General features: G+C 36.2%; 2 protein-coding genes and 1 pseudogene across 4 annotated transcripts; all 3 read left to right on the top strand.

The window, feature by feature from the left end:
• The first annotated feature begins 384 nt into the window (after nt 1-384).
• On the top strand, nt 385-2,918 carry LOC145617726 (putative serine/threonine-protein kinase PBL24). The gene is made up of 5 exons (XM_081672469.1): nt 385-555; nt 1,107-1,280; nt 1,400-1,589; nt 1,861-2,255; nt 2,484-2,918. Exons 2-5 carry the CDS (start codon nt 1,260-1,262, stop codon nt 2,766-2,768), a joined length of 891 nt encoding a protein of 296 aa, XP_081528595.1. The 5' UTR covers nt 385-555; nt 1,107-1,259; the 3' UTR covers nt 2,769-2,918.
• A 7,693-nt stretch (nt 2,919-10,611) lies between these two features.
• LOC145618649 (putative serine/threonine-protein kinase PBL25) lies at nt 10,612-13,248 on the top strand (annotated as a pseudogene). Its single transcript, XR_014107959.1, has 5 exons — nt 10,612-11,241; nt 11,528-11,715; nt 11,841-12,030; nt 12,133-12,522; nt 12,636-13,248. The product of XR_014107959.1 is annotated as a putative serine/threonine-protein kinase PBL25 (transcript).
• Nucleotides 13,249-15,273: 2,025 nt separating this feature from the next.
• LOC145617883 (putative vacuolar membrane protein YML018C) lies at nt 15,274-21,039 on the top strand. 2 transcript variants are annotated; one of them, XM_081672641.1, is made up of 4 exons: nt 15,274-15,417; nt 15,797-16,494; nt 16,621-17,038; nt 20,391-21,039. In XM_081672641.1, exons 2-4 carry the CDS (start codon nt 15,931-15,933, stop codon nt 20,687-20,689), a joined length of 1,281 nt encoding a protein of 426 aa, XP_081528767.1. In that variant the 5' UTR covers nt 15,274-15,417; nt 15,797-15,930; the 3' UTR covers nt 20,690-21,039. The 2 variants fall into 2 exon arrangements, with proteins under 2 accessions (XP_081528767.1, XP_081528768.1); XM_081672642.1 differs by having other exon boundaries at nt 15,278-15,449.
• Nucleotides 21,040-22,123: the final 1,084 nt, after the last annotated feature.

The following is a 22,123-nucleotide window of genomic DNA, read 5'->3' as shown; positions in this document are numbered from 1 at the left end:
AAAAGTATAGAGTCAATAATGAGTAGAATATTATACAAGTATTAGTTTTAAATTAAAAGTAAAATGACAGTTCATACATCATACAACCGGTTGTACCTTGCAATTTAATAGTCATTTTTTACACAAAATTAAAGTCTTATACCCATTTTAGCCAATTGTCACAATCAATATATAACTTTCTACGAATATGACAACGGAATGTTAAATTTTATACCGATTTGATTAATCAACCCAAGTTTATTTTTTCCCTCTGCTCCCTGCAGAAGACTTTTCTGCAACTTTATGCAGAAGTTTATACCCTTGTACCACGAAATTTCTTGCTATCTTGACTTATCAAAATTCAAAAACCATATTACACAAATAAATTCAGGTAAGCAAATTGGAAAGGTGGCCTGTATTCATTGCCTCATTTAAAGTGAGATTCATATCATATTATCATGAGTTGCTTTTGTTGTGTTTCATCATCTCAACTCACCAAAACATCGAAAAGGATCAATAGCAAAGACAGACTTCCTCCCTCAGATTCTACTCTTTTGCCTAGTCAATCACAACTTGGTGAGTATGAATTTAATTATGTCTTTTTTTTTTTTTTTTTTTTTTTTTTTTTTTTTTTTTTTTTTTTTTTTTTGATGTATTACATAAGCTGTAGGAATTGAACCATGAAAATTGCAACACTTTATGACATGTTACTTGTGTATATCAAGTGTTGCAATTTTAGTAAAACGGATAAAATATATGTAAGTTATATATTAAAAGAAGAGATGGTGTGGAAGATAGAAATGAGAGATTTTGGCTTGCATTTCAGCTAACTGAAAAATTGTTTATCAAACATATTTGAGTTGTGTGACTAAGTAAAAATGCCATAAGTCAACTAAGAAGTCGTTTACCAAACACGTCTTACATCTAATTTCTAGATTATCATCTAAATCCTCTCATCTTTACTTGAACTAAAACAGCATTATGCTTATCAATATTCTTAGACCATCTCTAGCTAGCACTACTCCTCCATTATTTCTATGCTCATAAAGAATACAAGTTCGCGCCTTAATCTTATTTGAAGTGTATATGTTTGGAAGCTGTTTTCAACTAATTAAGTGAGGCTTCAGTTTTATCTTCAGACAACAATGAGCCTAACACGGCTGAAAGAGCTAACAACGACAATGGTTCAATCATCACGAAATGTTTTACTTTTCAAGAGCTATATGATGCAACACAGAATTTTAGTCCAGATTGTCAGGTGGATATAGGCAGCTTTGGAAATGTATACAGAAAACGGAGAGGTACAATCATGAACCTTAGAATGCAAAGCAAATTCTGTTGCTGTATTTTTTGCTTTGCTTCCTATTATATCTTGTCTTTGTGTTGGAAGACTGACATTGGATGGTTTAACATTAATTAGATCGTAGCAATCGAGCATTTGGACAGGAATGGACCGCGAGGGAACAGAGAATTTCTTGTACAAGTGTTGTCGATGAGCATACTTAATCATCCAAATGTGATCAATCTTATAGGATACTGTACTCGAGGAAATGAGAGGTTTCTAGTGCATGAATATCTGCCTTTGGGATCCTTAGACAAGCATCTACATGGTAATAATTTTTCGACTTTTTGTACATTGTAATCATGCCTAATAATTTTCTTAGGAAGAACATTGACAATTCTCATTGAACAAACAAATTTGATTTCTTGTGTTCTAGCATTGATCTACTTAACTGAGCATTTAATCATACATAATAATAACGTAAGAAAAATAGAACTAGATGTTTCTAGGCATTCAAAGCAACCGAAAACTAATGCTTAATCATTTTGACAAAAATTGCTTCAAGCTGACTTTTCTTGTGATAAAATTTGTTATTTCAGATAGATCATCCCAGGGAATACCTCCCTTAGATTGGTACACGAGAATGAAAATAGCTTTGGGGACTGCAAGTGCATTAGAATATATCCACCAAAAAGCCACTCCTCTAGTCATTTACCGGAACTTGAAACCCTCCAACATCTTACTAGACAGTGATTTCAATGCTAAGCTCTCTGATTTCGGGCTAGCTAAGCTTGCACCTACTGATGATAAGGAACATGTTTCTGCAAGAATAACTGAAAATTTGGGCTACGTTGCACCAGAGTATGAAAAAACAGGTAAATTGACAGTGAAGGTAGATGTATATAGTTACGGAGTTGTTTTATTAGAGTTGATCACAGGGCGAAGAGCTGTTGACATGACAAGGCCACCTAAGGAACAGAATCTGGTCATTTGGGTTAGTTTTCCCCTCCATTTATGTTAGTTTGCATCACTGCAGGCTACTAAAGTAATGATACATACTATTACTTCTTTTTCCTGTCAATTGCATGTGCGCGATTTCACAATAGTTTCTGTAAAGAACACTTAATCCTTCAGTCTACTTGTGAAGCTAACTAATTCGTAGTTCATTAACTTTGGATCTTCCTAGAACTGAAACTTTTGGAAAACAATGTTTCTTAATCAGGCCCATCAGATACTGAAGAAACCAAAGAAGTTTCCAGAGTTAGCTGACCCACTCCTGCAGGGGAATTTTCCTGCTCAAGGATTTAACAAAGCACTCGCGGTGGCAGCCATGTGTCTTCAAGAACAACATACAGCACGACCCATGATGAGTGATGTAGTTGCTGCTATCATGTTCATTTCATCTGATAAAAATCTTAATGACAACATGATATCTCCTCCCCTTGAAGCCCAAGTTGAGCATAATAACTTGGAGAAGGTTGCCGATGAATTTGATCATGGAAAATAGTGTTGAATTGCATCCAATTTGGTACCAGAACATCATTACTTATGAACAATATTATTCAGACTGAGTGCATTAATGTCTGTTTCCTGTCTTTATAGATGATTGCTTCTTGTGTAAAACAAACATATTTTCAGAAACTAACATGTAATATACGCTTAGTGAAAAAGTATAATGATGTATCAATATTCAATACTTGTTACGGGTCGCACACACACTCCACTCCACTCCACGTTAGTATGATATTGTCCGCTTTGGGCCTAACCCGCACGGATTAATTTTTGGGTACCTTCCCAAAAAACCTCATACTATTAGGAGTGTGCACTCACTTATAAGGAAGTCTTTTCTTCCTTATTTCTTCCATGTGGGACTTGGGATGAATACCCCAACAAGTTTTCCTGATTTTGCTTGCAATTAGCTGATAGTTTGCAATAGCTCTTATTAGTAACATACTTGTATCATTTCTTCGTGTATAGTACAGTTTATCAGAACTCTCACGCGTAAATGAATACTAACCTATGAACCGGTGAAACTCGCCCTGTCAACAGATTTCCCCTGCCAAGCTCAGAACTATAGCTCATTAGAATTTTCATATACAGACTTCAAAAAATTTTCATAACTACTTCAGAATCCCAACTTGCATGACCTAATAATACAATTTTATTATCGATTATCAGAATTAGTATTATTAGTGGCACCCAAGTACTGCTTTGTGCGTGGACATAAGACTTATTTAGCTATCTACTCTTCTTCCACGAAAATTTCAGCATGCACTCTTTTTCTCATTCTGTCAAAAATTATATGTTCCTGACATTTCTTGCATATTTCATTATTTTATACTTGTAATTGTTTTCATGCACATAATTTTGTTTGAGATTTGAATAAACAAATTCAAGTAAGAAAGTTAAAGATCATGAGTTGGTATTGTTGTGGTTCATCGTTCCAAAGGACTAATAGCAAAGTGAGACGTCCCCCTTCTGATTCAACTTTGTTGCCCGCGACAAATTCACAGCTTGGTGAGTCCCTCAACGCAGTTTCCTTTATTATTTGACAGTAATTCAAGCATATTATCTTAGTCAAATTGTGTATCTTCTGTAACTGTTTGTACCTTATCAGCTGAATCTTCACCGTCTTCTTCAGAAAACAAAGAGCCTAACACAGCTGAAAGAGCTGATGATGATAGTGCTCCAACCAGAAAGATACATGAATTTACTTATCAACAGCTACTTGATGCAACACAGAGATTCAGTAGAGAATGTATCATGGGTGTACGTAGCGTTGGATCAGTTTACCACGGGAAACTCGGAGATACTGGAGAGGTATTAACAAGCTAGGACCTCATTTTCCGCTTTCTTGGCCTAGTCTGTACTCTATTCGTTCCTAAAAGTTCTTCCAGGTTTGAATTTTTTCTCTATAAAATATACCAACCAGGAAGAACATTTAGAAACCAATCGATGAAGTATTACATGAAGTTTATTTTTAGCACCAATAATTATATTCATGCAATGCTTCCTGTTATATATATTTTCTCATAGTTGGAAGACTGAGATTAAATCATTTGATAATCTTAGGATGTATGTGTCGAGCTATGGGACCAAAGAGGACCACAAGGACACGAAGAATTTCTTCACCAGTTAAAATTACTGAGCTTCCTTAATCATCCAAATGTGATAACTCTTATAGGATATTGTACTGAAGGAAATCGGAGATTATTAGTGTATGAATATTTTCCTTTGGAGTCATCCTTGTACCATCATCTATACGGTAATAACCTTTGTTCTAAAATTTTAATCTTATGTTTAAGTAGTTAATGTCTAAACACAAATTTTCATATATGGTATGGGCGGAGTTACTCAGTCAGGGATTATTTGGTCGGTTAGGATGAAGGCTACTCGGTCAAGGTTACTCAATTGGTCATGAGTTATTCGGTCAGTCAATATTTTAGTGTGTGTTAGCTTGTCACACAGTGTGGCTCCAGATACTAATCGCTTCCTCTGATCATTTGTTAAGTTGTTGATTTGCATAACCAATTGAGTTTGAAATTTCAGGCAGATCACAAAAGCAAAAGCCGCCATTAGATTGGAATTCAAGAATGAAAATTGCTCTAGGAATAGCCAGAGGTTTAGAATGTATACATACTGCAAGCCCTCCAATTATCTACTTCAGCTTGGACCCCTGCTACATTATAATAGATAATGATTTTAATGCTAAACTCTCTGATTTCGGGCTATCTAAGCTTGAACCTTATGATAACAACATATTTGTTTGCACAATGTTGATGGGAGTTTTCCATGGCGGCTGTCATACACCGGAGTATATTGCTACAGGTCGTTTGACTGTGAAGGCAGATGTATACAGTTTCGGAGTTTTATTACTAGAGTTGGTCACAGGGCGAACACCTTTGGACATCTCTAGGCCAACTGAGGAACGCAATCTGATCTCTTGGGTAATTTTTATACTCATTTCATGACTATATAAGAGACTGCCTAATTTTCAATACAGATTGAGACTTTTACACTATTTATACACGTACCTAAATTCGTAAACTAACACAAGTTTTATGTTGCTCGTACAATAAAATTTGAGACAGAGAGAGTAATTGTTAAGCCGAAAACCATTCCAATTTGGCATCTTACAGTGTACGTAGTATGTCCCTTTAGTTGCATTATTACAGTATGTAGGCACTTTTCCCTCTTACTGTCTAGCATAAACACTCCATTTTCTACAAAGAACACTACAACTTAACTGTTAGAGGACCATCTCAACCAAAAGCTTAAGCTGATGGTTGAGGCCCAGGAATATGTTTTATACTCTATCATTAACCTTTCAAAATTTGAAGCTAACTAGCTCATTTAATTGAGTAAGAGCTATATCATGTATTCTATCCTGCAGTGGTAAAAACAAATTTTTTTTCGTTTTTTTGCAGGTGGTAAAAGTCAAAATTTCCTTTATTAGACGTATTGACTTTGGCAAATAATATCAATCAATCAATCAATCAAAGCCTTAATCCCAAAAGTGGGGTCGGCTAACATGAACCAAATTTGATTATTCCGTGTAGTCATCAACATAAATCTTTCTCCTCCATCCCTTACGATCCAAAACTTCATCCTCACGTAAATCCATGCACTTCATATCCTTCCTCACTCCTTCCAACCAAGTCATCTTTGGTCTCCCTCTTCCTCGTTTAATCCCTCCATGGTCCCACTCTTCCACTCTTCGCACCGGTGCACCCTCGGGTCTCCGTCTTACATGTCCAAACCAACGCAGACGATTTTCCCTTAATTTATCTACAATGCCCGCCACACCTACTTTCTTGCGAATAACCTCATTTCTGATTCTATCTCTTAAAGTGTTTCCACACATCCACCTTAACATGCGCATTTCCGTAACCTCCATCTTTTTAATATGCTCTTTCTTAGAAGCCCAACATTCTGTACCATAGAGCAACACTGGTCTTATGGCAGTCCTGTAGAATTTTCCCTTCAACTTTAAGGGAATGCTGCGGTCGCATAGCACTCCCGTGGCCGCTCTCCATTTAAGCCACCCTGACTTAATCCTGTGGGTCACGTCTTGATCAATGTCACCATTCTTCTGGATGATCGACCCTAGGTACTTAAAACATTCACTCATGGTCAAATCCTTTCCATCCAAACTCACCACTTCATTGCTTGTCCCCCTCTGAGTGCCAAAACGACATACCAAATATTCAGTCTTACTCCGACTTAGCTTAAACCCTCTAGATTCCAACCTTTGCCTCCATTGCTCCAACTTGACATTAACCCCATCCTTAGTCTCATCCACCAAAACGATATCATCTGCGAACAGCATACACCATGGAACCTCATCTTGAATTGGTCTAGTTAATTCGTCTAGAACCGTTGCAAAAAGAAAAGGGCTTAATGCAGACCCTTGATGCAATCCGATTGTAATAGGGAAATCTTTTGTCAACCCTCCGCATGTCCTCACATTTGTTGACACATCCCGATACATATCCTTAACTAGGTCTACATACCTTCGTGGGATACCTTTCTTCAACATTGCCCACCAAAGTATCTCTCTTGGCACCTTGTCATATGCCTTCTCTAAATCAATAAAGACCATATGAAGATCTTTCTTCTTTACCCTATAAAACTCCATCATTTGTCTTATCAAATGGATTGCGTCCATAGTAGATCTCCCAGGCATAAAACCAAATTTGGCAAATAATACCTTTCTCTAATTATTAATTATTAGGCACAGGAGAAAATAAAGAAGCCTAAAAATTTTCCAGAGTTAGCAGACCCGCTCCTTCAGGGGAATTTTCCAGCTAATGGATTCAATCAAGCACTCGCGTTGGTAGTCAAGTGTATTCGGTTAAAAGAATCAACACGACCCATGATGAGCGAAGTGGTTACAGACATTATGCGCCTCACCTCAGACAACTTACCTTGATGACAAATGACTTGTCTAGTCGCACCACTCGTAGTCTCGTACGTGGATGAAGGGTGTCATTGAAGATCACCTTTGTGTGTTATCGTGTTATGCTACACTTTTGATGCAATACAATTAGCCCACTATATTTTGCTGTCCTTTGCTTGTTATAGGCTAGTTTTCAATTTTACATGTAATTAACCTACCATTTTTCATATGTGAATTGATGAAATGAATGAATTTTGACTTATTTTTGGTGATTGGAATCGTTCACTTAATTGTCACAAACCAGATGTTCTCCTAACGTGTCTAGATTTTAAAGTATTAGACATGGTGTTAAGAAAAGACGAGTGACAAGAAATTGACATGGGAACCCAAATGATGGTCACTTAACTTTTGTACATACCTTAGTACGTAATTAATTATCTGACTTGAGCACGACTCAACTTGACAAGATTATATATACTTCCTCCGTTTTTTTATTATTGCACCATACAAGTTGGGCACAATAATTTTGATAGTAGAAAAAAGGAAGAGAGAGAAAGGTAAAAATACAAAAGTATCCATGTCATTGTTTCCCCTATTATTATAAGGGATAGTGGCAGCGTGGCATCCAAGTAATTATTTCCCCTTCCTGCATAAGACTTTTCTCATGGAGTCTTCTACTCTTCATTCTACATTCTTCAACGAAAACTTCAGCACCTCCTTTGTTTTCACTTTTCAGGTGATAAAATTGGCAAATTATAGGAAACCATGAGTTGGTATTGTTGTGGTTCATCGTCCCAACTCAATAAAGCATTGAAAAAGATTAATGGCAAACTCAGGCTGCACCACCCTTCCTCTGATTTGACTGTTTCGTCTAGGAGACTTACACAACTTGGTGAGTATGATTGCAATTTCGTGTTTTTCCGTACATGATTTGATGAAATTGTTTCAACAATAGTTTTGATCATGGAATGGCAATATATGTAACCTCACTTGAATAGATTTTATGTATATTTCTTCTTACAAAAGTCGTTGCACAAAACTTTTTAAGCATGGTTTACTGCAATTACCCTGTCATTTCTCATGGCAATACTGCATTATGCTCTAATGAAATGAAAAAGTTCTTGATTAGACGGCGATCACCATTTTACCTTCTTCAGACAAAAATGAGCTTAAAACAGCTGAAAAAGCTAGCAATGACAGTGGTCCACCCATAGCCAAATTTTATACTTATGGAGAGCTAGTTGATGCAACACATAACTTCAGTCGTAAACGTCTGGTGGATATAGGCAGCTTTGGTAATGTTTACAGAGGAAAACTCGGAGAGACAAGAGAGGTATATAAATTAAAAATGTACCTTAATTAACATAACCTTTTAATTTCTGAGTATTCTGACCAGTTTTAAGATAAAGTAAAATCTGTTGCTGTTCTTTGGATTTAATTCCTTTCATATATTTTCTTCGTGTTGGAAGACTGACATTGGATTGTTTGATATTAGATCGTAGCAATCGAGCATTTAGACAGAAATGGGTCGCGAGGACATAGTGAATTTCTTGTACAGGTGATGATGTTGAACTTCCTTAATCATCCAAATGTGATCAATCTTATAGGATACTGTGCTGAAGGAAATGACAGATTTTTAGTTCATGAATATCTTCCTCTGGGATCCCTAGACAAGCATCTGCACGGTAATAATTTGTCGAATTCTCTTAAATCTGATGCAATCCTAGCAGACAGTCAAATTTTTTGTTTACAAAGATTTTACTGTCATTTTGAAATTTCAGACAGATCATCCATGCAAATGCCACCCTTAGATTGGCACACGAGAATGAAAATAGCTCTGGGGACTGCTAACGCGTTAGAATATATGCACGATAAAGCCAACCCTCCAGTCATATATCGCAACCTGAAACCCTGTAACATCTTACTAGACAATGACTATAATGCTAAGCTCTCTGATTTCAGCCTGTCAAAGTTTGGACCTGTTTGTGACAAAGAACATGTTTCTGTGAGAGTTAGGGGAACATTTGGCTACATTGCACCGGAGTATGTGAAACGAGGTTTTTTGTCTGTCAAGGCAGATGTATACAACTTTGGAATTGTTTTGTTAGAGTTGCTCACAGGCCGAAGAGCTGTTGACATCATAAGGGAAACTAACGAACAAGATCTGTCCTATTGGGTTAGTTTTCCTCTCGATTCATTTTCATAACAAAGATTGCTTCCTATTCATTTCACATCTATGATACTCATGAAATTTAAGTTGCAGACTACCTCAATCTCAATCCATCTTCATAACAAAAAGATTGCTTCCTATGCATTTCACATCTATGTTACTCGTGAAATTTGAGATGGAGGTAGTCTGCATCTCAAATGAGAAACAGGAAAAACTTTTAGAGACAGAGAGCGGGAGTATTACACATACTCTTTCTTGCTTCACCTAAACACGAGCTATGCTACTCGTGCAAGTTTTAGATGGAGGTAGTCTGCAACTCTGCATCACTGCAGACTACTGATTCATACAGTTCCTAGTTTTTTAGTGTCTAATGTGAAGCTAACTATTATTCCATATTTCATTAAAAAATGTACTTTACATGAAATTCATGCAGCAAGTTTAACATCAGAACTTCTTAGAACTGAAACTTTTGAAAAACAATGTTTCTTAATTTCCAAATCAGGCCAATCGAATGGTATTGAAGAAATCAAAGAAGGTTGTAGAGTTCGCAGACCCGCTTCTGCAGGGGAACTTTCCATCTCGAAGTTTCTACCAAACATTCGCGGTGGCAGCCATGTGCCTTGTAGAAAATTTAACAGCACGACCCATAATGAGCGATGTAGTGGCCGCCATCTCGTACATTTCATCCGACGGCAACCTTGATGACAACATGAATAATTCTCCAATACATGAAGCTTGAGTAGAGCATAATAACATGATGATGGGTGTTATACTTTTATTACTAGTACAAAGTAAAGTTACGTTGTTCATAATTTTTACTTGTATAACACAACAATACAATTTTTTTTATTTTTTTTTTCCTTAGCCATTATGAAAAAACAAATAAGTAGATGAACATTATTAAAATTTTATGATACACCGAGTCATAATTTATTAGGTAGTACTTTTTCCAATCAAAATTTATCATTAATAACGACCTATATACAATCAACACGATTATTAATTCCGAACTTAATTATGATAGTGTTAATACAGTAGTGTCCAAGAATGCCACGGCAACATAATTACCCGCCAAAACACTCCACTTATTTGGATTTGATGATATACCTTTCCTAAAATTCCTTATTTAACCTTCCTCCATTTTTGTCGGAAATTCCAGCCAACAACTTTTTGCTCGATCTCTTATTTTTATTTTTTTCCTCAAAAAAGCTGAGTCCTTTCTACTTTGATCAATTCTTTTTTCTTTTTTGTTTAATCATGTGTCATTGTTTAATTTTTTTTTAATAATATTTTGATCATATATAAATTCATGATTCATCTGGGTTGATTTATAAATTGCTGAAAATTTCTGCATTTTGCCTGAATTCTTGGTTTCAATTTTAGTTTTAATTTCTGGGTTTTTGTGGGTCTTTTTTTTCTCTTTTAAATGATTCATTTTTTGTAAATGTCAAACATTAAATCCATTTTCACACCCAAAAAATCTCAACAAATTTTTGAATTTTAAATTAAAAAAACCCCAAATTCATTTTATTTAATTTTATTAATTCTTTCATTTTTCCATTTTTCATTATCAAACTTGTATTTGATGTTGATTTCCTCTATTTTTGACTTTTGAGGAAAAAAAGTTTTGTTCTTTATTTAATTTCCTTTCAAATTTTGTCAATAAGAAGTCTCATTACTATATTGCTAACAGCTGCATACATCTTGTTTGATAAAAGTCCTCAACCAAAAAACACATTTTTTTTTCACATTGACAAAGAAATTATAAGATATTATCTTAAGTTTTGAGTATTTTAATTTCTGGGTTTTTCCAGAAAGGGTAAAATATGGGTTGTTTTCCATGCTTTTCATCACAAAGTAGGAAAGCAAGGAGGCACAATAGCAGAAGGAATGTTTCTTCGCCTCGACACGGTAAGCTTCAGCATCACTGCACCTCTGAATTGATTCATATTGTATTCCTTACATTGCCTTCTATATTTACTAATCTGATTTCTGAAGTTCAAGTAATATTGTGTCAGAGCCAATAATTTGGCAATCTTTATTTTCTGTTTTATTAAGTGTTAGTAGTTGCAGAACATTGCTGTTTGTTGCTGGCTTGTAATAGTTGTAAATCATCATTCATCAGTATCTTGTTGAAAATATATATGCAACAAAAAATTGGCAGATTTTTTATTTTTAAGGCTGTTTTTTATTGCAGTAACTCAGGGAGCTAGAGAAACAACTTATAGTAAGAATGAACATAGGGAAAATGGGGATAATAATATTGCAGCACAGATTTTTACATTCAGAGAGCTCGCGACTGCAACGAAGAATTTCCGTCCTGAATGTCTGTTAGGTGAAGGTGGGTTTGGAAGAGTATACAAGGGCCAACTTTCAAATGGACAGGTATGTAATAGCTATATGTCAATTCATTGCGTTTTCTTCTATGATCTCATTTATAATAATTTCATTTTCTCAAGTGAACTTTTTTAGTTGAGCTACTTGCTGATTATTTTAATGTTTGGTTTCAGACTATAGCAGTAAAGCAACTCGATCGAAATGGGTTGCAAGGGAATAAAGAATTTCTTGTTGAGGTTTTGATGCTTAGTCTTCTACATCATTCAAATCTGGTTAATCTCATAGGCTACTGTTCTGATGGAGATCAGAGGCTTTTGGTTTATGAATTCATGTCTTTAGGATCTTTGGAAGACCATCTGTTTGGTAATCATTTGTCCTATTATTATCACCTCAAATCTAACTTTGTATCCTATATACCTGCACTATATTGGCTGATTTTGTGGGTGAAAAACTTGTATTGTGCAGATATTTCGCGGGAGCTAAGACCATTAGATTGGTATAACAGAAAAAATAGCATTGGATGCTGCCAAGGGATTAGAATATCTTCATGATGCTGCAAACCCTCCTGTTATCTACCGGGACTTGAAATCATCTAATATCTTGCTAGAGAAACACTACCATGCTAAGCTCTCTGATTTTGGACTAGCAAAGCTCGGTCCTACAGGGGAAAATTCGCATGTTTCTACTAGAGTTATGGGAACCTATGGCTATTGTGCACCAGAATACCAAAGAACAGGTCGACTAACAACTAAATCGGATGTATACAGTTTTGGAGTTGTTTTGCTGGAGCTAATTACAGGGCGAAGAGTCATTGACACCAATAGACCAAATCACGAGCAGAATCTTGTCACTTGGGTGAGCTCTTCATTCTTTTGACACAACTTTGCTGTAGTATCTAAGATTTCTTTTCATAGAACAAGAAAGCTTCTTACATTGTGCATTCTCTTACTTGTGAAACTTATATGCAGGCACAACCATACTTCAGTAATCCGATAAAATACCCACAGTTGGCTGATCCTCTTCTTGATGGATATTATCCTGTGAGGGGCTTAAACCAGGCTGTGGCAATAGCAGCCATGTGCCTTCAGGAAGAAGAAAATGCACGGCCCTATATGAGTGATGTGGTGACCGCCCTCAATTACCTGACGATAGACCCACATGATGGCTATACTTCTCCTGATGGATCTCCTGTCAGTCAATACACTGACTGTAACAACCACCAGGTCCAAGGACATCACGATCAAAGTGCTGTAGAGCGCCAGCGAGCATTAGCAGAAGCCATGGAATGGGGCTCTACTCACACTGCTCTATCCCGGGCTACTAGCTATAATTCAACAACATAAATCTATTTTTCTCTTTTTGTCCTATAATTTGACTTGGCTAATAGCAATGCATAATGCAACAGTAGAACAAATATTTTATGTATGTGCAATGTCTGTTGGAGTTCGAGTTTGCCAAATTGTGCAGTTTTTTGTTTCGAGGATACAAATGCATATATGAGAGGGAAAGTGGTGTGTTGACAGTTGAGCTCTACATATGTGGACTTAACTACTGAAAGATAAATCTGTATATGATTTATGAGGGGAGAATGCTCAAGTTTCTAATGAATTTTGTACAAACAGTAATAAACATCTTTCCTAGATGTTAAAGGAGCTCTAACTTATATACTATGTAACTATGCAATGCAGTACAATACTTTGCCGTTATGGTGCCAGTGTCTGGTGTTTAAAATTTACACTAGAAGATAACTTTGTGAATTTTGCCTAGGTACCTTTGTGATCAAGGCAATACACAAACATACTGGTGTTACTGGTCTGAAAATCTGAATGAGCAATGAGCGTATATACCTTTGAGATGCTATGGTTCGAAATGTAGGTAAACTTAAGTAATACAGTACAATCCCAAAAAAAAAAAAAAAAAAAAAAAAAAGCAGTACAGCTGAATTGTTCTTTGTCCACCCTAGGGCAACTTCATCCTATGGGGTAGAACAAGCATAATTGCACAGAAAATACAAGGAAGATAAGGAAAGAAGCAGGCCGGGGGTTTATTTGAGGGATTTGCAGGGAAAAGGGATGTAAATATGTAATTAACAAAGTAAGAAGTCACGTGCTTGGCACGCTTAAGTCAACACCAGAAAGTAGATGGTCAATGTCGAAAGTAGGGTTAGTTTTTTAACAAAAAAAATGTATAAACAGGTTTGAACTTGCCAAAAAATATACTTCGTATATATATATAAGGTTGTTTCTGACAAAAGAGACCTTATAAAAGGTTGTTTATGAATTTCCTTAAAATTAATGTGCGTTAGCCTTATTGATTATTTTATCTTCAATGCAATAAATTTAAACATAAACTATACAGTATCTTAATAAATCTAGCACCAAACCGAACTTCATATTAAATTAATGGTGGCAATAAGTTGTTAAGTTCAATTTCGAGTCAAATAGTTCACGTGAGTAGTTGATTCTGCCATTCTGGTGTACACCATCCATCCATTAGAAATTTTCATCAATCAGTCAGATTTGAGTTAGAATTTTAGTCTATTTCGGGTTATGCTAATAAACAACCAAAAAATAGTGTAAAACTTAGCACTCCGTATTATTACAAGATATGATATGTGAGTCAAATCAAATTAGGTTCACAAATTTGGGTTCGGGTTAGATGATCAAGTTCAAAATTTTCTCAATAACTCCAAATTAGATTACCACGTTGCACAATGATTATCATCTCTATCTCTAATTATACGAGAGATGGTTGTATACACCCGAGTACACCATACGCACATAAATATTTTGTTCTCGTATAATACTGTAATTATTTTTCATTTAATTATCAAATGAAAAGCAAAAATTAACCTCGGGTTAGTTGGATGTACGATGCACTGTGTATATAATAAATTTCACAACAGAGCTTTTTCAGTGCAGCAGGCCACATGGTGCGGCAGAGTTACTTGTATTCTGGGTTACTTGTTTTTGGAGTTACTTGTATTCTGGGTTACTTGTTTCTGGAGTTACTTGTATTCTGAGGTTACTTGTATGGGTTACTTGTATGGATTATTTAAATGGGTTGAGTAACACCTACAAGTAACCCCAGACCAAAACCTCGTACCAAACCAATAACACCCTACAAGTAACCATTGACCAAAACCAGTAACACTCATACAAGTAACCCCATAATACAAGTAACACCTACAGGTAACCCCTGACCAAAACCAGTAACACCCATACAATGATACAAGTAACCCCAGAATACAGGTAACACCTACAAGTAACCCCTGACAAAACCAGTAACACCCATTCAAGTAACCCCAACATACAAATAACACCTACAATAACACCATACAAGTAACCCTGCTGCACCATGTGGCCAGCCGTATACAAAAATTTGTAATTTCCCAATTATACAGACTTACGGAGTACTTCGTATCTAATTACTATAGTAATCCACCCCTTCAAAAAAAAAAAAAAAAAAAATTACTATAGTAATCCATATTACTCGTACTTTTCCGGTCAATAAAACTAGAAACTCCATCTTTGCCGATCTCAAACCCAAAATTTATGACTTAACTAACTAGACTTGAAAAATACTCCAATTTCATGTCATCAGCTTCATTGTTGAATAATCTACTTTGAATCAAACCCCGGTCGTCATTTCTCCCCAATTTTTCCGATTAATTCTTATTTTCTACCGACATTCAATCAAAAGATTTAATCTTTCTGATTTAGCAATCGTTTCTGGGTTCACCCAGAACTGGTGCGTACTTTAATTAATGCTTATTAAACTTGGTAATTTCCCTATGTTCATCTTTATTAAAGTGATTATTTTTTATGATATTATATTGTAATTCGCGTAATTAATGATTTTGATATGTTGGGTCTTTAGATTTTTGATCAAAACTATAATATATACCCTCAATGCAAAATATTTGTTTTTTTTAGTAGGGTTTCTTTGCTTTATGCTAAATTTTTGCTTAATTTGTTTTTTTGGGTATGTAGTTCATTGTTTTATAACCTTGATTTAACATAGTAGTATTAAGTTTTTGTTTCTTTGGACTTACAATTAATTTGTTGTTTGTGTTGAGCTGATTTTTAGAAATTTACCCTCTTTTGTGATTAATTCCTGCATAATTCAGGTGATAGTTGATCAATATTCGTTGATTACATCAATGACAATGAGGCTGTAGTATTTGAGTGTGACGGGAATTGGGTATTTCGGCTTGATGCTATCACAAGTAATAGAGAGTTTTATAGCTTAGGTGTGTGGACTATGAGAACTGAGGTTTCAAGATGGATTATAGGATTGATATACATTGTGGCAGTGGCCGGTATTTGGATTGCTGCTAGCTATGTGGTTCAATCCGTTGTCGATGAAGGAATTTCACCATTCCTCATTACATACATTTGTAATTCGTTGTTTATAGTCTATATCCCTCTTGTGGAAGCTTCAAGATATTTGGAAGATTATAATGGGAAATTTTGCTTTTGGCGGAAAAAACCGGAAGTTGGCTTGCAAGAATTAGCTCGTTCGGAGGAGGCTGTCCTTCTTGGGAAAAGTGATTTAGATGAGCCTACAAGTGGTTTAAATCCCCATTTAGGTATTAGCCAAGAAGAAACTAATCAAAGCACTATAGAATCTGGTCCTGAGCCAAATTTTGAAGAGGAAAATGATTTGCCTGGCCAAGTTAGAGCTGATAAAGATCTTAATAAACAACTGGATTCAAAGGGACGTTGGACACGGTCTAGGGTAGCAAGAGTCAGCCTATTGATTTGCCCATTTTGGTTTTTGGCACAGCTTACCTTTAACCTTTCGCTGAAGTATACAACAGTTACTGTAAGAACAAATCCTCTCATCTTTGTCCTTTCCTTTTCACTTCTTTGGATGTATATCTTTTTTAGTTATATGTTATGTTTGAAAAACATTGCATAGGTGCCTAAACTGTATCTCTTACTTCTCCAGTCAAATACAATCTTAAGCACGTCTTCTAGCCTTTTCACCTTTATGCTCTCTCTGGCATTCTTGGGGGAGAAGTTCACTTGGTTGAAGCTCACGGGTGTACTTCTTTGCATGGGAGGAACAATCATTGTCAGCTTGGGTGACAAGGAAGCAGGAACGGGTGTAATCAACTCGAATCCTATTCTTGGAGACTTATTGTCTCTTTCTTCAGCTGGTCTATATGCTGTATATGTAACACTCATTCGTAAGAAGTTGCCTGATGACGAGAAAAGCGGTCAAGTCAGCATGGCACAGTTTCTGGGGTTTTTGGGATTTTTCAACATGGTGATTTTCCTACCTGTTGTGCTTGTATTGCATTTGGCTAAGGTGGAATTTTTTACCACATTTACCTGGAAGCAGTTTGGCTTGATTATAGGCAAAGGTATGTTTTCAAGTAATTTCCTTTTTTTGATGCGTTATCCATTTCTTTCTTGCATGTATGTAAAGCCTGAAAATGAAACACATGCTCCTTCTCCCATAGGCTATCTGCTTTTGCATCAACTTCCCCCAACCCCTCTCTCCCACCTCTTACAAACATAAGTGAGATACTGCATTGATGATTGCGAAGTAGCTGTACATTATGCATGTCTTGCAGATAGTAGTTAAAGTAAATTCCTTTGGTAATTCAACCTGGAATTTATATCTATGATATATCTTGTACACAGTCTGGACTCCTGTATCACCTTTTTCTTTATTGCTCAAATCCTACTTGACACAAATAAACTTTTCAGTTTTACGACGATGAGGGTTCAATTAAGGGCCCAGGGGGCGATAAATAAGCCTAGATAGATAGGTTTAGAAAAAAACCAGGGGTTACAGGCCTTATGGCAGCCATCAAAGTTTGTATATTACATACTATGATAACCTCTCTGATCTGAGCTACGTCTATGTTACCTTGACCATATGATTTGTTGAGGTCAGCCAGCCATCACCACATACTCGGTAAATTTTAGTTTGTAGGATTCAATATTAGGTTTGTTACTTGGACTTGGCTGCATACCCTGGTGTCACACTGTATTTTCAAAATATACTGCTTGATTTTGGTTTGATCTGAAGGGTATTGGCCCTTGGAGGAGATGAATTCAGGGTCATTGTGTGTTTTCAGTGATAGTAAAAGGACAACCTAAGTGGTGTTTTGGGCTACTTATGATCCATGGAGGAGATGAATTAGGGAGCTTTTGTTTTACATTAAACTGCGGGGTAACAGGCTTTAGCAGGGTGATCCTCTTTTCAATTTAATGCTTTCTAGGGGAGAAGAGTTGTTTTTGTTTTTGTTCCCTTTTATGGCTTTCATATAGAATGGGAAGGGATGGGGATGTCTCACATTATTTTGAGTTTCTCCCGGTTCTAAGCATTGATTTATTATAATTTTGTGTGACTGGAGTTTATATCCTTCCCACTGTCCTTAGGCTTTCTTCTTTGGCTGGCTGTATTTGTTATGATTTTCCTTCTACTTACACCTTCCATTTGGGAATAATCCTCATAGTTTTTTAGGACCTACTTGTTTGAAAAGTTTGCTTGGAAGTTACCTTGCCCATCTACCTTTGTTTTTATTTCCCTTTCTAAGCTTCCTATGGGTGTTGCTAGGAGACTTGAGAGGCTATTGTGAGATTTTTGTGTCTACCGATTGTTTAGGGGATGAGGGATCATTTTGTGTTGTGGAATAATGTTTGTAGGTCTAAGGACGAGAGTGGCCTTGGTTTCAAATATATGGTTCTTAGTGGAAAGCAATAGTGGCGTTATACGCTAATGCCTGGTACAGAGTAATCCAAAGGCTTGGTCGGATGAAATAGCAGAATGTCAGATTGGTTATATTGGCCCCGTAATAGACTGAAAGTACTGCTAAATTACTCACACAAAATAACAGGAAATATAGAGAAAAAAGATTGATTCTTTGGTTAAAAAGATTGATTTTTACAAACAGCAACTTTAGGTTGCAAATCTCCAAGGTAGCTTTAGGCTACTACTCTCCTAATAGTGCCTTTGAGGTCACAACCCTCAAAATGATGCGTTCCATTTTCTGCCCCTCTTTTCCTTTCTCCCCTCTCTCTATTTCACTAAAGCTAAAGACTATTAACCTAATAATATTAGACTACCCATCCCTCCCTTAGGGTAGTCTATTGCAGACCCAAGGAAGTTGTTTTGCTGCATTCATTTCTCTTCTATTCTTCTTTACCCTGGTCAAATACAAGGGTAATAAACAGCGTATCGAGAGTATTCTTGAGCAGAATAGCATTCAGTTGACAAATCTGTGAATAAATATACTCCTAAATAACACTTCTGGGTGGGAAATAGTGAACTCTTTAAAATATCTTTTTAGAACGAATCTCCATGATTGGAACTCACAGAACTTAGTAGCTTACTACCTTGCTGGGAATCCTTTAGACTGATTCCTGGGTTCCTTTTGTATCCACCTTCAAAATGCCAAATCGACAATCCTCCCCTTTTTCTAAATTTATTTGAAAGGCTAAGGCTCCATAACAGGTGGGCTTGCTTGTCCGGGAATTCTCAAAACTTGTGATGATCTGCAAGCTCAGAGACGACAGAAGCGCTTTATCCCCTCTTGTGTGTATTTTATATCTTGCTAATTAGGAGACATGGAATTCTCAAAACTTGTGATGATCTGCAAGCTCAGAGACTGCCCCTTTTACTCTTCGAGGTCATCTACACTTTACTGATATAATTTATGAAGTTCATTAAGAGAAAGGGGCATAAACATTTGTGGCAGGTTGCTTTTTTTGCCATTATGCTGGTGTTTTGGTGTATGCTGTCTTATTTTATGGGAGAAATGGTGTATTGAAATTCGAGTTTTTATTTCATATTGCCTAGATCCATGGTGGACTTTTTCCCCCCTGCTTTGTGGACTTTTCTCTTGATAAGTTGAGCTACTAAACAAAAATTTACACTTGACGGAAAAAATAAATAAATAAATAAAATTAGCATAAAATAAAATAAAGTAAAACCGATGCATTGAAGCACTGCAATGTACGTTTTAGCTATTAGCATCTGTGTGAAATGAAATGAATCTGCAGATCAGAACATTCAGAAGATTTTGACTTTGAAAGAAATCAATGTGTGAATTTTTTTCACCTATTTCAACTGAACTTACAAAACTTATTTGAACATACCTAAACTTGTTAGCCCTAGACTGAACTTTTGTGTTTATACCTGTCAAGGAACTAATAAATCTTGAATTATAGTTGTCTAAACTCATTAGCTATGAACTTATTAAAGTTATCTAAACTCATTATCTATGAAGTTTAAATCATGTATGCCTTAGATCTGAAACGTTTTATTAAAATAAAAAAGGAAATAGGAAAAAGCCAGGGTTTGCATTCTCCTGGGGCAGATTTGAGAGTTTTCAAATGATACGTTGCATTGGAAGGTTGTGTGGTTAATGAGACTATGCCTTGTTGGCTTGCCCTTTCAATGCTGAGGATCATGACCAGTTCTTTTTGTTTTTTGGCTGGGAAAATTGCAAAGTTTTTCTATTTTCTAAAGTCCTTGCTTAGGGTCTAAGGTTGTTCTTTGAAATGCTCTGGTGTAATAACTGCATTTAACTGTGTTTTAGGTCATTTCCCTCTCCCCCTATCCCACCCACCCTTTTGGATTCCAGGTGTCCGAAAGACTAATGCATTAGTTAAATTAGAGCACTTTGTGGCTTGGTAGCCTGCGAGTTCCAAAAAAGTTGAAACATTATTCTGATAAATATGTTGCCGTGCTCCTGATTTCAGGTTTGCTTGATAATGTTTTGAGTGACTACTTGTGGGCCAAAGCTGTTCTTTTGACAACGACGACAGTGGCAACGGCTGGTCTCACAATTCAGGTGCCTTTAGCAGCTTTGGTTGATACACTGGTGGGCAATGCTCCCAATGCAATGGATTACATTGGAGCTGCAGCTGTCATGGCTGGGTTTGCTGGCATCAATATTCCTTCAGATGTGTGTAGTCAGTCAGAGGAGGCTACCTTGGAGCTAGAAAACAGAACTCATCATCAGAATCATGTCTTATCAGACACTACAGAAGAACTTTAGGTTTCTCTCAGGATAACACTTTATATCTGCCAGAGTTATGCTGAACACCATCCCTGGAAATGGTTCCACCACTCCATCGGGCGCAGATTAACTCTAGATTTCAGCTAATGCTTGGCCATTATTGAACAGTTTCAACTTCTACTCAGAGTCCATTACACTTGTACACTAGATAGCCTTGTATCTATTTTTTGTGGATATAGCTCAGTGACATATATAGATGTTCCGATCCTAAAATTGATATCAAGAAATGTTATGAAATGTAAAAAAGAAAAATAAATATAACTAAGCCAGTGCTGGTTGATCTTCAAATAATTTGCCTTGAATGTACTTGGTTGGTTATTTATGTGGCACAAAAGTGGTCAGTATTCACTATGAATCTTCAAAAATCAATATGTTAACATTAGAACTTTTTGTAAATCCAAATTTTGTTGCAACAGTATAATTAATTTTCTTACAACCTCATTATTAGAAGATAAAATATTTATATTTTCATATGCAAGGTATTAATTTTTATTGAACAAAGAATATTGAGTACATTACAAACACCCTAGGGAGGGATTTACCTTCTAGGAAGGGCCTTCCCAATACCTAGGGTCTGAAAAAAAAACCATGTTTAACATAATCTAACAATTATAGCTAATAAATCAAATTACCTACTAGTATTGAATATATGTCTTCTAAACCTAATTTCATGAATTCTTGAATAAAATCATGAAATCAGGTCTTCGATCACAACAAAATCATTAATCCTTTTGAAATTTGAAAGTACCCCAATAAGATTTAAGGCAACAGTAATAACTTTGATCGACATAACGGACAAGTTCCTTTTCTCTCATATATCCAGCCAAGAAAGCAATTCTTGTGATATACATGAGAGCAAGGAAGCATCGCCACATTATCCGACTTCCCAAACTCCTCTAAACATATTGAGCAATTCTCCTTCACCCTTGAACAACCATTACAAAACCCTACTCCACTTGCTTCTAGACAAAACTCTATGTCATCTTCCTTAATAATCTCCTCATCATCACCCATATCATCCAAGTACATAGGCTCCTCTTCCTCCTCCTCCTCCTCGAAACCACGATCCTCCACCTCCATCGGCTCATCATCGTAGTCATACTCGTGATTATCACCATCCTCATCCTCACCCACATGGTACACTTCGGCCTTGACGTACATAACAAGTGACTTACGACCAAAATCACGAACATCATCAAGCAAATTCTCACAACTTTGCACCACAACATCAACAATAGTATCCCAAGCATTAACATCAACATCATTATCCTTGACGAAATTCATGACGGCATCTTGCCATTCCCAATAAGGAGACTCTCTCTTGAACTCAAAACACACATCATTTATTGTTTTCACGTTAACGTCGTTAAGGCCGTCTTCGTGGTACGATAGGTGGACGGTAAAGAGATCATC

The sequence above is a fragment of the Chenopodium album genome, chromosome 26, assembly GCF_948465745.1.
Source record: "Chenopodium album chromosome 26, dcCheAlbu1.1, whole genome shotgun sequence".
NCBI classification, from domain to species: Eukaryota; Viridiplantae; Streptophyta; class Magnoliopsida; order Caryophyllales; family Amaranthaceae; genus Chenopodium; species Chenopodium album.
Note: the sequence above shows the minus strand (reverse complement) of the source record. Positions and strands in the feature narration are given on the sequence as shown.